Source organism: Sesamum indicum, linkage group LG2 (assembly GCF_000512975.1).
Source record: "Sesamum indicum cultivar Zhongzhi No. 13 linkage group LG2, S_indicum_v1.0, whole genome shotgun sequence".
NCBI classification, from domain to species: domain Eukaryota; kingdom Viridiplantae; phylum Streptophyta; class Magnoliopsida; order Lamiales; family Pedaliaceae; genus Sesamum; species Sesamum indicum.
Window position 1 is genome coordinate 14,361,950 of NC_026146.1, and position 18,582 is coordinate 14,380,531.

The 18,582-nt window shown below is 30.6% G+C and overlaps 1 protein-coding gene across 2 annotated transcripts; it reads left to right on the forward strand.

Moving 5' to 3' along the window:
• Positions 3,546-12,056, forward strand: LOC105156155. 2 transcript variants are annotated; one of them, XM_020692032.1, is made up of 6 exons: positions 3,546-3,716; positions 3,834-4,021; positions 4,130-4,220; positions 4,765-4,926; positions 5,709-6,036; positions 11,865-12,056. In XM_020692032.1, the coding sequence occupies exons 1-5, from the start codon at positions 3,602-3,604 to the stop codon at positions 5,987-5,989; spliced, it is 837 nt and encodes a 278-aa protein (XP_020547691.1). In that variant the 5' UTR covers positions 3,546-3,601; the 3' UTR covers positions 5,990-6,036; positions 11,865-12,056. The 2 variants fall into 2 exon arrangements, with proteins under 2 accessions (XP_020547691.1, XP_011070513.1); XM_011072211.2 differs by lacking the exon at positions 11,865-12,056 and having other exon boundaries at positions 3,547-3,716; positions 5,709-6,823.

Here is an 18,582-nt window from a genome sequence, read left to right on the forward strand (position 1 = left end):
TGTATATATATAAACTGATCAGCTATACTTATTGAGTAGGCAGCTCATTCCTTGCCACGTACTTTTCAGGAGATAGGTCACACTGACTAGCCACATTGACTTTGAGCGGTGCCGTTGTCTTTATTAGGTGGGTCAGCCGTGACTTCTGAAGCCAAAGTTTTTGATTGTTGGGTTGTAAATATTCTGGTCTTTTATCGGGATTTATGTTTAAAGTTGTGGTATGATTTTTCTTGAGGTTATGTACACGAGAACATGTAGTGAGGGTAAATATTACTTTTGGTGATATCTAATACCTTTTGTGATATATAATATTATATTGATAAATTAGAATTTATTTTACTGGTTGAAAGAGAATTACTTATAGAATGAGTTCTGATTAGAGAAGGGATGAAATAGTGATAATTAGATGTAGCGAGTAGGGGGTGCTACAGATGGCCCTTTAATTGGGGTGGCAAATGCGTCAACAAGACGTTGTGAGTTTGAATTCTACGAATGCAGGTATTTAAATTATTTTTTATTAATATATATATATATATAAATTTATTGGTTGATTTAGAAATACTCATCTATTATATACTAATGCTTTAATAATAGTATGATTGTTGATTTAAAATTATCAATATATTCTATTTAAAAAAACACTAACTTTTTAATTATAAAAAAAAAAAATAGGGGACTCAAATTTTTATCTCAAAATTTGAATTTTTTGCTGAATTTTGACATTGGAGCCCAAACTTGTAAGTGGACCTGAATGATATTCAGGCTGCTTAGGCAAAGAATTGAGGTACATATACCATCTTGGGAATCTTATCTTTATATTGGGCCGGCCCAATTCAGTAAACTATGCACCCCACCTGCTCTATTGAGGGCCCAATCCATCCATCATTTCCTCTACTAAGAAATCATGAACCTAGTTTGAAAGCATTTTAATTTGACCTAGAAAGGAACAGTAGAGTCAAATTATTTGATACTCGATTTGAGATTGATGAACAAAATATCGTTTTGTTTACACATAAAAGTTATGTCTAGACATATTTTTTCGTTTGATACTTTATCGAAATTGATTTAAACTCGATTCCATGAGATAAATATGTATGAAATATCAAACTACTCTAGCATCACTCGTACTCGAATTTTAGACATTATGTTTCAAGTTTGATATAAAAATTCAAACAAATTAGAGTAATCATACTTTAGACTCAAATTGATCGATTGCCATACCTAAATCGGAATAAAAAAAAATGATAAATGTTACTCCAGATATAAAATATACAGGCAACAATGATAGGTAGAGTGCGTATTAAATAGATAGGACAGTTTTCTGCCTCTTTGATTTGTTCAGTAAATAAAAATGATGAATTTATTTAAAACCCACTAATAATAAGTCCGCTTGAGCGACTTTATACGACCCTAGATACGGGGTAAATTAGTAATTTCAAATAAATCTTACAATTTAGCATTTGTGTTTTCAGAATAATATAATTTTTACATAAAAAACCACTATATTTGATTACAATTATGTCATGAATGTCAATATTTAAAAAATATATATATATAAGTTTTTGAATAAAAACATATATGGGTGAGACATATGCATGATGGTAATGAGTATGATGGAACATATCTTTTCCAACTTTCATCATCACATCATATCATGTCTCTACCCCTTCCAGAATTTTGACCAAGTTTTTCAAACCCACAAATTCCAACCACTCAAAAAATAAATGAAAATAAAAATAATTCTTGAAAAGAAAAAGAAAAAAGAAAAGTGAGTTGAATGAGATTGATGTGTGGCCCCCACAACACCAAGAGTGAAGAAAAAGTCACCTAACCAAAAACAAAAAGAGAAAACAGTTGGAAACCATATCTCACAACAAAAATAAAAAAGAGAACCCCCCACCCCACCCCACCCCCCATTTTGAATATTGTTCATTGTTGTGTCGCATTTATTTATTCACAAAACTAGATTTAGTCGAATTAAATCAATCACAAAATAATTGTGATTTACTTATGATGTGATTGGTCGTTCTTTCTGAACTGTACATCAATAATACAATAAGTGAGTTGTACTTACTATATAATTCGTTCAAGTCCTGTCAAACCTAGTCTCAATTAGAATTTTCCTCATATACTCACTATGAACACTGAAAATTTTAGTTCAAATAAGATTTGATAAAAATTGAGCCAGAACGTGTTTCAATGAGCTTATAAACTCTTTAAAATATCTTATACTATGTTGCAAAATTTTTAATAAATTTTAAGAAATAAGTTTATAAAATTCAAAAATAAAATATTATGAATTCACCTGCGACTACCCTCTCGATCACATAGCAAGTGTATTTGGATCTGAATAAAAAATTTTCTCTATGAAGAGAACATGTGTGTGTATATACACAAAATCATTCTACAAGAGACTGACTGCTTATCACATTCAATCAACTGCTGACAATATTTGTAATAAAAATAATTGTGTATATATATATTTAATTTTTTTTATCATAATAAGTTTATAATAAATATGTAGGGACATGAGGGCCAATATGCAATATTTTCATGAATTATTACATTAGTGGGTATATGTGATGGGGAATATATGGGAATTGAATTTTTTATTATAAATTTTATTTTATTATTTATTTTATTTGATATATACACGTCACGTGTATAAACATGATATCAATAGATATGATCAATTAAACTATCTCTCATGTATGAAATATTCTTATTCAAATCAAATCTGGTTGAACTAAACTAATCGCACAACAAGTATATTATATTTATCATGTGATTGATTATTTTTTTTAAATTATAAACTAATTATATAATTAATTTTAATATGATCAAATCTGATTTAAATAACAATTTTTCAACATGCAATTGCACTCTCTCTTACAGGAGTTTTTCAGAAAAAAAAAAAAAAAAACATTTATCTTTCCATTTCCATGCTATAGAAACATGTTATCATAACCACTGCAATAATTTAGTCCCCCACTTTACCCCACCAAAAATTCACACAAATATGAAAAAAAGCAACACAATTTCCCGAATCCCAACGAACAAATCCATCTTTTTCCCCCTCTTCTCTTTGACTCACTGTTATCTCTTCCTCCCCCAAAATCATCAATTTTTTGTCACTTTATCCCTCTTTTTATGCTTTATTACCAACTACTCCTATTATTTTATTTTATTTTTACCTTAATTAATAATCACACACATACAAATTCTGTACCCTTTAATTAATGACAACTGGTTCACAAATTATTACAACACTACAATTTAAACTCTGGTTAATGATCACTTTATAACAATTATGTGAGGTTCATCAGGTCCCATAATTTTGTAATGCGATGATCCTACGTTAGAATAATACATATATATAATTTAATTGTTATTTTTTTTATCATACTTAGGATTTAATAATTAATTCCTAAAAGGGCATAATTGAAATCTTAGGATACCCCACCAATTTTTTTTTTCTTCCTATACTCCCATTAGTGTGTTGTGTGTCTATATATATTAATATATATATATATATATATAAAGAAAAATTCATATGATAGGTGAGATGATGTTGTGCAGAACATAATTGTAAAATTAGAAGATGATGAGCGATGATCTTCACTCCATTGCTTTCAGCAGTTGTAGTCATAACCTACACAGCTCTTCCCTAGGTTGGGATTTCCACAACCTTGGAGTTCTCAACACCATGTCTCAATGTATGTGCATATACCCCCCCACCCCCCCCCCCCAACCCCCTCTCTTTTTAATCAATTACATCATATATATATAACACTCTTGCAACTGATCATATCGATCTGATCTTTCATCAACAGATGATATGGACAGCATCAGCAGCCCACCTATTTCCCATGATCATGTCTCGTTTCTTGATGATCATGATTTCTCGACGGGGTATCTCCAGGATGTTCTGTTTGAGTTCAGCTCTAAGCGACGACGCCTGCTCATGTTCGCCGACCATCACGACGACGGCGGAAGACACCTGGAGATCAGCTCGATGCAAGTGCGTAAATTATGAATTTGTTCATGTTACGCACGTACGTAGAATTTCGATCCCTCGTACCTACGTATTCGTGTGTTTGTTTATACGTATAAATTGTGGTGTCTGCAGAACTGCTGGACGTCCAATCTCATCCAGAATTGTTGCCAGGAATTCGACAGCTTCACCCAAATCGCCAAGTCTACTACTGACGGGATTTCAGGTAATTCATTTTTTATTCTAAAGTCGTCCAGATCGTGTATTATATTAAATTTTTAGATATTTATAATTCATCATTCCAACTATATCATTTTTTAAATTTTGATATTTGGATCTATTTCTTCTTTTTATCAACTTATTCTTTTAATTTTATGAAATTTACATTTTTCTATATATGAATATTTTGCAATTGATTTTTCTGTTTAAAAATATTATATGCACTACATATGTAATATTTATAGAGAAAAAATATAGTGCATTAATGTTTTTTTGACAAAAAATTGATTAAAAAATAGTTATATATAGTAAAATATAAATTTTATCAAATTGATATGACAAATTAATACAAAAAAATATTTAAATAACGTGTAAAAATAGAAATAATTTGGATGGCAAAATATAATATATTTTTAATTTTTTTAAAAATATTATTGAAGTGACAAACTTGGAATATAAAATCGATTCGGTTCGACTAATGATCTCTTGCAATATATCATGTTAAAAACGTTAATTTCTTATCATTAAACGTTTAATTTGATATTCGACAGAAATGAAAGCAGCTGAAGAGCAGGCAATTTCAGAAAGCTACGAACATTATTCTTCATCTTCGTCGTCGCAGAAAGAAATGTCATCAGCAGACAACCTGCGATGGACGACACCTGAGAAAGGAAATCTGTATTGCGTAGACGACGACACCATGTTTTCTTCTGGTAATAACTTTTTCCAATTTTTTATCTTTTTAATTTATCTCTCTCTACAAATATATAAATAAAGGGAGAAATGCAAGCAATCCCGTGATATTGCAAATGAACAAAATTTTCTCCTATAAAAAAAATAAGAATTTCCTTTCCTATGTTTTTCAAAATGCAGCAATTTAGCCATTGTGTTCTTTAAAATAAAGCAATTTACATCTTAGATAGAGAGATAAATTGCTATATTTTATTATAGGGGGTAATTTGCTCATTTGCAATGTTACATAGATAAATTTCATTAAACTTTATAAATAAATAATTTTGGTATTGAGTGAAATAATAATTGTTTTGGCAAGAATGAGGAACTTTATTTATTCCTGAAGATGTTTCTGCATTTGTCTTTTCCTTACAAAGGCTGCAAATTGGGATTGACCAAATGCACTAATTAAACTGCAGTACTTTAGGGGCAAAAAGAGAAAAGAGATTTCCTTCCTCTTCATAAAGAAAAGACTATCCCTATGTAGTCATGGACTTGTCTCCTCCTATATACTTTTTGCCTACCATATTATTAAAATAATATTCTATTTTTAAATATATATAGAACCCCCTTTTTTCTTTTTTATAAATTTATATTTACGCCTGCATTGTTCGTCCCGTTGGATATTCTTATTTAAGAAATTATCAAATTTTACGATTTTATTCTGAAAAAAGTTTTCTATCAATATAAGTTACAAAGGCATTGTTTGAGGTGGACGAAATCAGTGAGTAGTAGGGCTAACTGAACTACGTGAATATTTCAGGGAGAGACGAGAAAAGAAAGAAGAGGGTGCTTGCAAAGGTGGTGTATCCATTTGCCCTAGTGAAGCCGGGAGGATTTGAAGGGGACATGACGTTGAACGACATCAATGAGAGAATCCTAATGCCGCCTACAAGGCCGGTGCGCCACCCGGTGGGCGACTTTGCCTGCCGGCCGTTGGTCTCACCTGACGGGCCGGGGTTGTCCGGCAAGGCCGTGGTGGCGTTCACAAGAATCCACACACAAGGGAGAGGCACAATAACTATTATAAGGACAAGAGGCTGATCATGCATGAATCATGATCATCCTTATATATATATATATATAGATATGTGTTGGGAAATTTTGGCCCAAACCAAAGGTGATGGGCCCTCACTTCGGACGGCCAAATCACACATGGCCCTGTGGGCCACTTACTCTCTTGACCCGACCCACAAAAGGTTCGACCCATTGACCCTACATATTTATACCTAATCTCGGTCAAACCCTAACTCATTTCTGCCTCTTCCTTCTCCCTCCCGAACCCTGGTCTCTCTCGTCTCTTCGGGTTCTTCCCATAACCCCTGGAGTCCTGTGTAACCTCCCCTTCCCAATAATGGCCGTTTCCCGGCCATTAATGGACAGCCCGTTTATATGGCTGGTCTGTTTTGGTTCGTGGGGATAAGCCAAAAACCGAACTCTCTCTTCTCCTGTCTCTCTGATACTCTGATATTGCCTTTGTGGCATAAGCCTCCGTGGTTATCTTAAAGCCTTTGTGGCATTCTCCTTTGTGGTTGAAATAGAACCTTTGTGGTTCGGTTTGCCTGAGTGGCTTGTGTGATTTGAGCAACCAGTGAGGTGCTCAACCTTTGGCCTTGTGTAGGCCTTGGGTTTTACGGCTCCTGAGCCTTACAGTTGTCTTTGACCCCGTTTATTGTTATCTTATTGTTTCTGGTTTATTTCTGGTTTCTGTTGTGCTATTCCTTAGATTACTTGTAATTCGTTATAGGAAAGCCTGTAATATTAAGTTATTGTTAATTTCTGTAACTGTGTAACGTGTTGTAATTGTGCCGGAGATCGATCCACTCCTTACAGTGGTATCAGAGCACCAGGGGGTGTCTCTGGCTTGAAAAGCCAAAACGGTAAACTCGCTTCAACTCTTAACTCTTTAAATACCGGTCCCAGTGTCCCAACCCCTTCCCTACTCACCTCCCTTGGCCGGGCTCGAGAAGCCGTCGGGTATCTAGTGGAGGCGTAGTGAAGGCCCCTGCAAATTTTTTCTTTTAATTCCTGTTCTGTAATTATTTCTGTGATTGGGGATTTCTCTGCTGTTTAATATCTGCTCCTATCTTTTGAACTGAGAACACTGTGTACTGTGAAACTTGCTGAAAATGTCTGGTTATAATTTACAACCGTTTGATGGTAAAACTGATTTTAGTATATGGCAGCAAAAAATGAAAGGTATCTTAATACAACAAAAGGTTTTTAAAGCAATCGATGGAAAATATTCTGAAACAGTTTCTGAAGAAAAACGGCTTGAAAATGATGAGTATGCTTACAGTTCTATTATCTTAAATTTATCTGATTCTGTAATTAGGAAAGTTGGAAAACAGAATTCGGCTAAAGAACTTTGGAATAAACTTGAGGAACTCTTTACTGAAACTTCACTTCCTAGCAAACTTTTTCTGTTAGAAAAATTTTTTAGGTATAAACTTGATATTTCTAAAAATATTGAAGAAAATATTGATGAATTTACTAAATTAGTTCAGGACATTAAATTAACTGGAGATAAAAACATAGATGATTATACACCTATTGTTTTATTAAATGCTATACCTGAGTCTTATAGTGATGTTAAGGCAGCAATAAAATATGGCCGTGATAATGTGTCATTAGAAACTGTTATTAGTGGCTTAAAATCAAAAGAAATGGACTTAAAAACAAATGCTCCTAGTACCAATAGTAATGAGGTAAACTTTGCAAGGGGAAGAACTAAGTCTAGGAGTAATGATAGTGATAAAAATCATAAATACAGAAAACATAGTAAAAGCCGTAGTAGAAGCAGGGGAAGAAGTCCATCTAGGAGTAAAAATCATAATAAAAGAAATGATAAAAAGGATTATAAGTGTTATAATTGTGGGGGTAGAGGACATTTCATAAAAGATTGTAAGAAACCAAAAAAGAATAACCAAAATGACTCTGCAAATGTTTCTGAAGAAACTTCTGATGAAGTTTATATGATTTCTGAAACTAACCTTGTTGATAATTCTAATAAGTTTGAATGGCTTGTAGATTCAGGGTGTACTTTTCATATGACTCCTTATAAAGATATTTTGATGAATTTTAAAACAGAGAAGTTAGGATCTGTTTCTATGGCAAATCAGAAACTTTGTGATGTTCTTGGTTTTGGAGATATTTTTCTGAAATTTGAAAATGGTTCTAAACTTACCCTTAGAGGTGTTAGATATGTACCAGACCTTGCCCATAACTTATTATCTTGTTCAGCCCTTGAAGAAGATGGGTTGGAAGGGAGATGGGGTAAAGGGGTAATGAGAATCACCAAAGGGTCTTTAACCATTTTTAAAGCTGAAAAGAAAAGAAATCTCTATCTTTGCAAGGTTCAATATGATTTATTCTCTGGAAATGTGTCTGAAATTTCCAAATCTGATTTGTGGCATAAAAGACTTGGGCACATAAGTTTAAAAGGACTTGAATTGCTGCATAAAAATGGATTTCTGCATGATAAACCTACCATTTTGAATTTTTGTGATGAATGCATTCTAGGAAAACAGCATAAAGTCAGTTTTCCTACCTCCTCATATCCCGTTCCCACTTCTTCAAAATGCATATTAGATTACGTGCATGCAGATGTGTGGGGTCCTGCAAATATTGGCACACATGGTGGTAATAAATACTTTCTTTCTATTATAGACAATTATTCCAGAAAAGTCTTTGTGTTTCTTATGAAACAAAAATCTGATGTTTTTGAGAAGTTTCAAAGCTGGAAAAATTTAGTTGAAAATCAAACAGGTTTTAAACTTAGAGCTTTGAGAACTGACAATGGATTAGAATTTTGTAATAAACAATTTTCTGAACTTTGTGAAAAGTATGGCATTAAAAGACATAAAACTACACCCTATACCCCACAACAGAATGGTGTAGCAGAAAGAATGAATAGGACCTTGCTGAATAAAGTCAGGTGTCTTTTAATAAGTTCAGGATTACCTAAAACTTTTTGGGGTGAAGCACTGTTAACTGCAGCATATCTAATAAATAGATCACCATCTGTGCCTTTGTTTGGAAACATCCCTGAAAAATTATGGTCTAACACTGATGTTGATTTATCTTCTCTTCGCATTTTTGGATGTTCTGCTTTTTGTCTTGTGAATGGTGATAAATTAGATCCTAGGTCCCAAAAATGTGTATTTATTGGTTATCCAATAGGTGTTAAAGGTTACAGATTGTGGTTAAGAAACCAACCAGGTTTTAAAGTAGTTGTAAGTAGAGATGTAATCTTCAATGAGTCTGAAATGCCTTGCTTGAACACTGCTTCTAAAACCACTGAGAATTATAACATTGAAAATACCTTTAATAAGGTGGAACCTAACACCCTAGATAACCAACAAGGGGAAGATTTAGGAGATAGAGAAGAAAATCAAGAAGATCATAATGAAATAGAAAATGAAGTCAACTCTGAAAACTCTTACCAACTAGTAAGAGATAGGGTACCTAGGCAACGTAGAATTCCTACTAGACTAAGAGACTACCACTTAGCTCTAAATGCTGAGAATATTGAACCAAATTCTTATGAGGAAGCTTTAGAAAACCCACATTCAAAAGAATGGTTGTCTGCTATGCATGATGAAATTAAAGCTTTAAAAGAAAATAAAACATGGGTCTTAGTTCCTAAACCTGAAAATGTCTCTGTGATTGACTGCAAATGGGTTTTCAAAGTAAAAGAAGAAGATAACAAGAAAAGGTTTAAAGCTCGATTAGTAGCTAAAGGTTTTACACAAAAAGAAGGAATAGATTATACTGAAATCTTCTCACCCGTAGTTAAGTTTACTACTGTAAGAATTCTGCTTGCTTTGGTTGCTCAATTTAATTGGGAACTTAAACAAATGGATGTAAAAACTGCCTTTTTGCATGGAAACCTTGATGAAAAGATTTATATGTCTCAACCTTATGGCTTTGTTGACAAGAAAAATCCTGATCTTGTATGTTTGCTTAAAAAATCTCTATATGGACTTAAGCAGTCTCCTAGGCAATGGAACAAAAAGTTTGATCAATTTATGCATTCCTTAGAATTTAAAAACAGTGCATATGATCCTTGCCTGTACTTTAAGTATGTCAATAATGTGCCTATTTTTCTTGTCCTATATGTAGATGACATGTTAATTGCCAGCTCTTGTCTAAGCATGATTAAAGAGTTACAGAAAAATTTGTGTAAAATTTTTGAAATGAAGGATTTAGGAGATGCTAAAAAGATACTTGGAATGAACATTGAAAGAAATAGGTCCAATTCATCTATTTTCTTAAATCAAACACCTTATATTCAAAGTATTCTTGAAAAGTTTTCTATGTCAACTTCTAAACCTTCTTCTGTGCCTCTTGCTGCTCACTTCCAGTTAAGTAAGGATCAGTGTCCAAAAACTGATTCTGAAAAAGAAAAGATGAATAAAGTGCCCTATTCTAATGCTATTGGTTCTGTCATGTATTTAATGGTTAGTACCCGACCTGATATTGCTTATTCTGTTAGCTGCTTGAGTAGGTATATGTCAAACCCTGGCTCTCCCCATTGGGAAGCCTTGAAACATCTTTTAAGATATCTTAATGGTACTAAGAAACTTGGTATAAACTTTTCAAAAAGTCCTAATGGAGCTAAACTTGTTGGGTATGTAGATTCTAACTATGCAAATGATAGAGATAGCAGAAAATCTACTACTTCATACATTTTTACTTTATGTGATGCATGTATAAGCTGGAAGTCTCAGCTACAAAACATTGTGGCCCTTTCAACCACTGAGGCTGAATATATTGCCACTACTGAGGCAATAAAGGAAGCCATTTGGTTAAAAGGATTACTTTCAGAAATTGGTTTTCTAAAAGAAAAACTCACTGTTTTCTCTGATAGTCAGTCAAGCATCCAACTTTGCAAAAATCCAGTTTTTCATTATAGGACTAAGCATATAGACGTAAGGTACCACTTCATTCGAGATGTGATAAATAAAGGTTTGATAAATCTTGAAAAAATAAAGTCTGCTGATAATCCTGCTGATATGGGCACTAAAAGCTTATCTTTGGAAAAGTTTAAAAGCTGTCTTGATATACTTAATATCTGAACTGTTATTCTGTAACCAGTTTCTTTCTTGCAGGGACCATCCTTTAGGCGATGATGAAAGCCTGAAACCCACCACCTTGGTTTGGACCAAGGTGGAAATTGTTGGGAAATTTTGGCCCAAACCAAAGGTGATGGGCCCTCACTTCGGACGGCCAAATCACACATGGCCCTGTGGGCCACTTACTCTCTTGACCCGACCCACAAAAGGTTCGACCCATTGACCCTACATATTTATACCTAATCTCGGTCAAACCCTAACTCATTTCTGCCTCTTCCTTCTCCCTCCCGAACCCTGGTCTCTCTCGTCTCTTCGGGTTCTTCCCATAACCCCTGGAGTCCTGTGTAACCTCCCCTTCCCAATAATGGCCGTTTCCCGGCCATTAATGGACAGCCCGTTTATATGGCTGGGCTGTTTTGGTTCGTGGGGATAAGCCGAAAACCGAACTCTCTCTTCTCCTGTCTCTCTGATACTCTGATATTGCCTTTGTGGCATAAGCCTCCGTGGTTATCTTAAAGCCTTTGTGGCATTCTCCTTTGTGGTTGAAATAGAACCTTTGTGGTTCGGTTTGCCTGAGTGGCTTGTGTGATTTGAGCAACCAGTGAGGTGCTCAACCTTTGGCCTTGTGTAGGCCTTGGGTTTTACGGCTCCTGAGCCTTACAGTTGTCTTTGACCCCGTTTATTGTTATCTTATTGTTTCTGGTTTATTTCTGGTTTCTGTTGTGCTATTCCTTAGATTACTTGTAATTCGTTATAGGAAAGCCTGTAATATTAAGTTATTGTTAATTTCTGTAACTGTGTAACGTGTTGTAATTGTGCCGGAGATCGATCCACTCCTTACAATATGTGTGTATCCCATACATACATCTGGGCAGGGGTACGTAGAATAGTCAAGGAACTTAATTTCATGCAAGGGTTTGGAATGTATAGATTATAGGATATGAAAGAGGTCGTGTGTGTGTAGTTATATATAGTAGGATTGTAAACTAATTAAATAGTGGTTTATTTGATTTGGTAAACACTATATTAATTAATTTCATGCATGTTATGTGGATTATCCATGACATAATCATATATTATAAATAACTAACTGGACTAAAAAATTTAAAAATTATTTGTGGTACAAGATATATATATATATATATAGTCTTGATTTTTTTTTTATTATAGAGAATGCGTAGATAATTTGATATTGCTAAGAAGTCGTAATTTTTAATTTGTTATATTTTTTATATAAAAAAAATAATTTAATATTTACCTAACATAGCAATGTTTGTGCCCGTACATTTTTTTTTATTGTACGCTATTTATTTAATTTATTTATTTTGTAATGTGTTTAGATCTATGTGGCTTTAGTAGTTATATTTTAATATAGAAATTACATTTGTCATTGCGATGAATGTATAAAAAAGAACATACATATAGACGTTAATTGTACCAAATATTTAACTAAAATCATATTATTAAAAATATTTTGTGATGTGTGACAGATTTTGACATCACGTTCTTGACAATTTTGTCGTGCACATCGATCTATTTGTTCATACATGTGGTAAATTATTGTTGTGGGGATGGTTTTATTTGATCTCCAGATATCATAATTATTCGTTGTGTAGGGATTACATATGAATTTTTATATTAAAAAAAATAGAGAGAGAAAAGAAAAAAAATAATTAGTGTAGAAAAAAAAAGTGAATATATGCTGAATATGATAGAAAAAGAGGAGCAAACTAACCTGATTTGGGGATATACTAGAAAAAAATTACTATTAGTTACAATATTAGTAGTTACGGCTAAAAATTTATGGTAAATGAATACTATTAATTAACTGCAATTAAATAAAACTGATGCAAAAAACTAGCTTTTCTATCGTGAAAGTATTATTTGACACGACTAATTACGAGCCATAACAAATGTTTTATTCCTATTTTTTTAATATCTATCTATAAAAAAATTTTATTTCTTATCTTAAAGTATTACATTTTCTCTATTATATTTCAAAATTATATTCGTTTCTCTTTATTTCCGTGAAACATTTAATTTTTTTTAATCAAATTATTCATCGTAGATTTACCTAGGATCAAAACACTCGCCATAGTCTTTATTTATATCTAAAGTTTTGGCCTCGCTTGTAAAAATATCAGTTAGTTAATTAGAATTTGTCATAATTTTTGCACTTCTAATTATGATAATTAATCATAATAAATAAATTACAACAGGCTCCTGTGAGGCTTTCCGTAATTATAATTACCCTCAATTGTTTGAAAAGTTACTAATATCTCTTGATATTATCGATCATCTAACAAATACTCCCACGCGATAGTCCATTGAAGGGGTATTTATAGTACGATTGTTAATTTTAAAAAAATATATTTTATTTTCAAGCAATCAGAAGATATTTATAATTATGATAAATTTAAAAAATTATATGTCTTTTTGTAATTATTGATAAATTCAGTACACAATGAGGAACGTTGGGACAAGAACATGGGTGCATTTATTATTATTTTTGGCTGAAGGTGGGAGTACCTGCGTACCTACTGCTGTAATCATTCTGTACTACCTCTCCAAATAATTGCCATCGCGGGGATATAAAAACACGATTTTTTGCGGAGAGGATGGGGGGTGGAGGGTGTGGAAATATAATTGAGGAAATAGAATACTCGCACTCGCTCATTTCAATTTCCCATGACGATTTTAATTTGTTCAATTTTATTTAGAGATAATTACAATCTGCATCTCTTGAAATTTGATATACTTATATGTAAATATTTTATAATTTAAAAAATTATATTTAGTGTCTCTGATATTTGTATCCCTCTAATAAATATATTTTTTGTCAGTCAAAATTCACTAAATTTGTTGGTATTAACAAAAAAATTAAATAAAAATTGATATTTATCTTCGATTGACTTACTACTAATTTATTACAGATCAAATAAATTTTTTCAAACTAAATCCCATTGTAATGATGAAAATATACCTCGTCACAATCATTAATGCGTGGAGACATATAAGAATAATTTAGTTATAAAAAATATTTATTTGGCCTGTATAAATCAATAATAAGTCGATTAAAGGTAAATATAAATATTTATCTATGTTCTTTTGTTAACAAATTCGGAAAATCTTGATTAACATGGGGCTTACTTGTTACACGGAAGTAAACGTTAGGGGTAATAGATGCAATTTTTCAAATTACAGGAAGTTTATGTATAATTACAATAAATTTCGAGAAAGCGAAGTGTAATAAGATTCGATTTTATTTTTACACCATCCAATACATCCAAATTTAAATACTAATTTACTATATCGTTATTTTTAAATCAACAAACATATTTAAAATAAACAAATAAAACACTATTATGAAACGCACATTATATAATAGGGTGAATAGCAATTTAACCCCCTGTGATATTGAAAATGAGCAAATTACCCCCAATGAAAAAAATATAGCAATTTACCCTCTTATACTTTTTAAAAATGAAGCAATTTACCTCCTTGTATAAAGAGGTAAATTGCTTCATTTTAAAAAAATATATGAAGATAAATTATTATATTTTAAAAAATTTAAAAAATTGTATGCGTTTTTGTTCTTATATAATATATCTACATTTATAAAAACTAAATCACAACTTTTTAATTGTAAAATCTCGATTTCAGTACCTCCCATGTCGATTTTAATTTATTTTGGAGCATAAAAGTCAGAGTAGTTAGTATGTGGTTTTTAGTCATAGGGTCGTTGAAGTTGTGCAATTGACCAATTCTAACTATTCTGACCATGTCATAATATGCTTTTGCAATAAAAACTTTTTTTCTTTCTGATTTCAAGTCAAGAAAATAATTATTATATAAATGGAATGATGATTATATTTATATACTATTATATTATATTATATTAATTAATAAATAATTTAATATGTTTATTGATAATCAAGAATCGTATATCATAAAAATAATAAGAACATAAATGAGACAAACATTCACATGGCTGATAAAATTACAACCTATGACTTTATTCTTATAAAATTACGAGATTTCAATCAATTTAGATATCTTAGTTTAGCGGTTAAAATTGAAATATAGTGAACAAGTTTTAGGTATGGATTCGAGGTTATTGTAATTCGATTCATAATCTTTTTATTATTATGTTAATGTATTGATCGAATCGATGTACTTCTTATTATTAGGATATTGCTATAATTATATATATGGATATTCTGTAACGTTTAGTACGTAGAAAGATTTTAATTTATCTTATTTTATTTTACACAAGTCGCTATACGTTTTACCTTTTAAATCTAACTAATTGGTAAACGAAGTACACTTAATACGTGTGTATAAATAAATTTTTTATTATGTTTATTTAATTGAATGAAAATAAAAAAATAAATAAAATGAATAGGGAACTAATTTTAAATGTGTAAGAATAGAATAAATTAATATAACAAAATATTAAAACATATAATTATTTATTTCTTTAAGATAAACAATGTAAGAATAGTTTAGCCAAACTACTTTTGTCTGTCAAAATAGTCACTCTAAGGCTTGACCCTTAATAAATAGTATAGATTTTCAAATATTTTTAGTTCTAAATATTATTTAAATGTTTGATTAAACTATCCAAGAACTCTTTATATATATTAACAAAATTTAATTTTTTTATTTACTGTAAATATATATATATATATATAAATTTCTTGATGGAATTATTGATATTGATGTCTTAATTTAGTGATTAAGTCAGAGGTCTAATAAATAAATTTGAGGTCATGAATTTGAATTCCAATAGATTTGTGGGTATTTTTCCAGTTGAGATATAAAAAATATTGACGAAAGTGATAATCTTTAATTAAAAATGAAAATAATTAAAATAGTGGTTGATATCCATTAATGATGGCTTGGAAAGTTAGTGAGACACAGCTGTGGAATTATTTGGATCTTATTTTATTTTATTTCCAAATCTTTGACAAAAAAATTAATAATAATAAAACAACCACAATGATTAGGTTTGTGCAGGTTTTGATGACGTTTGAGTGGCAGCCCACATGTTTTTTCTTTTTAAAAATTATTAAGAATAATTACATTTGCACCCCTAATTTATAATTTATTTACACCAAATTACCCATATCTTTTATATAATTGTAAAAAAGGTAAAATACATTTTGCCCCAAACTATTCCTGATGTAACATTTACCCCTCTAAATTAACAATGTAACACTTACCCCTTATAAGTTAAGTTTCTGGACAATATTGCCCTTATATTATATATAGTTCAAAAATTTTCTTTTTCTAATAATTTTGTATTTTAAGTTTAATTAAAAAATAATAATTGGAAAAAATACCTTTTATAATAAAGTAATAAATAATTAGTAAATTAAATTGTTTGGATTTTATTATATTTTACAAACTTAAAGTTAATTAATGAAAAACTACAAAGAATATCCAAAAAAATTTCATGAAAAGATTTTATCAATTTGATAATAAAATTAAATTATTTACTATTTATTCTTTTAGATAAAAATGAGTAATTAAATAGTTTTCTTGAATATATTTTCTTTCAAAAATATGATAAAATTTATATCTATTCATTTTTTTAAATATTTAACTTTCGATTAAGCATATATATTCGTTAATTTCTTTTAAAAAGCATATATGAATTGTTGGTTATATCATATTTATTGGACATCTACTACATATATTAATTTATACTCCACTTTTAATTTAATTTTTTTTATTACAAATAATAATTAGTAATTAATTTGATGATAACTTAATGTGCAAAATACTAAAATACATTGAGAATAGTATAATTATTTAAAGCATGAGGGGTATTTTTGTTCAACCAAGGGGATAAGTGTTATATTCATTAATTTAGGTGGTAAATATTACATTGGGAATAGTTTAAGGAGACGAAGTGTATTCTACCCTTATAAAAGTCACTCATAACAACAAAAAATATGGATAGTTTTTATAATATTGTTGACATTTTTGAAGGATGTATGTATAATTTTTCAAAAAGCAAATGTGGTTTGTGTAAATGATGTTGGCGTTTTGTGATATATGGGTAATTATCCAAAAGATAAGGGTGGTTTGTATAAATAAACCATAAGTGAGGATTATAAATATCGTTATCCCAAATTATTATTAACAAATGAAAGAAATTAACTAATAAGACCTAGCTTAATTTGTGAAGTCGAATCGTTATGGCCATGACATCATGGATTTGAGTTTACTAATATATATGGGTATTGATCTATTTTAATAATAGTATATAGTAGACATTTATAATTAACGTATATGATTAAAATTTACGATATAATTATAACCGATTAATTAAAACAAATAAACAAATCAAAAGGTTTTGTGTCTAGTAGAGTTTCCATGATTTGTCAATCATCTTCTTGAATAATATCAAAATTGGAGTATGAATGTATAGCCAATTAACGTGGAATTGAAATTTATATATGTTTATCATGTGATGGTGTCTGCGTTAATGATTCTGAAATAATTGATGGATTATAAGATAAATGTAAATTACTATTTTCCAAGAAAAAAAATTATTGTTTTCTAGTTATTGTAAAGTTTGATAAAGCAGAAATGATTCAAATATATATGAGAGCTAGACTTAATTGGTTAAGCAGAATAATTAGGAAAACTGAAAGGTGAAATATTATTATTATTATTATTATTGTGTTATTATTATTATTGAAAATACATTTTTGTGCTCCAAATCTAAATTCTCATAAATTTGCACAAAAAGTAATCTGAATTTGAAGCTACATGTCATATATATATATATATATACATCTCTATCAATCTCAATTTAATTTATCTAATATTGATAGTCACGTTCTATGGAAGTCAAACAATAAGAAATTTGTGTAACTTTATATCGTTATTAGTTTTAAACGTAGTGGTAGAAAATTACTAACGACACTGATTCAAATGGCATTGTAGTTTCAAAAAAATAAAATATTGAATTTTGAAAATCATGTCTTATTTTGGGACATTTGGGGAAAAAAATGAGAATCTCTGTTTTTGCATGAAAGAAGTATATGTTCTTTTCTTTTTTATCAAGAAATGAAAAGTAAGAGAATATTAAAAGAAGAAAAGGAAAAGCAGTAAAGCAACAGACATGCCGCAGAAGAGGAGAGACAGAGCAGTGATGGCGCAGAGGGAACAGAATAAATCTGTAGACAACAGAGTACAGACACAAACTATGCCTGGGGATCACTTACTATAACAGAAACACGCACTGTTTACATACATCCTCGTGCTCACGCTTTTCTTTGCTTTTTTTTTTTTTTAAATTGTTTTTCTGCCACAATATCCCCACTTCAACTTGGGAATGGATGGGGTTGTTGCTCTGCACACTTTCTCAAAATCCATAAGTTACAAACAAAGTTTCTATTTTTGGATATGGGTTTCATGTTTGGTTCTTGGAATCAATCATTATACATTAAATAAGGTTGATTTTGTTATTAATTCTTATTTAGTTAGTCTATTTGTCCTAGTCTATACTATCACCCTTCAAATCTTTATTCATCCATGTCCATT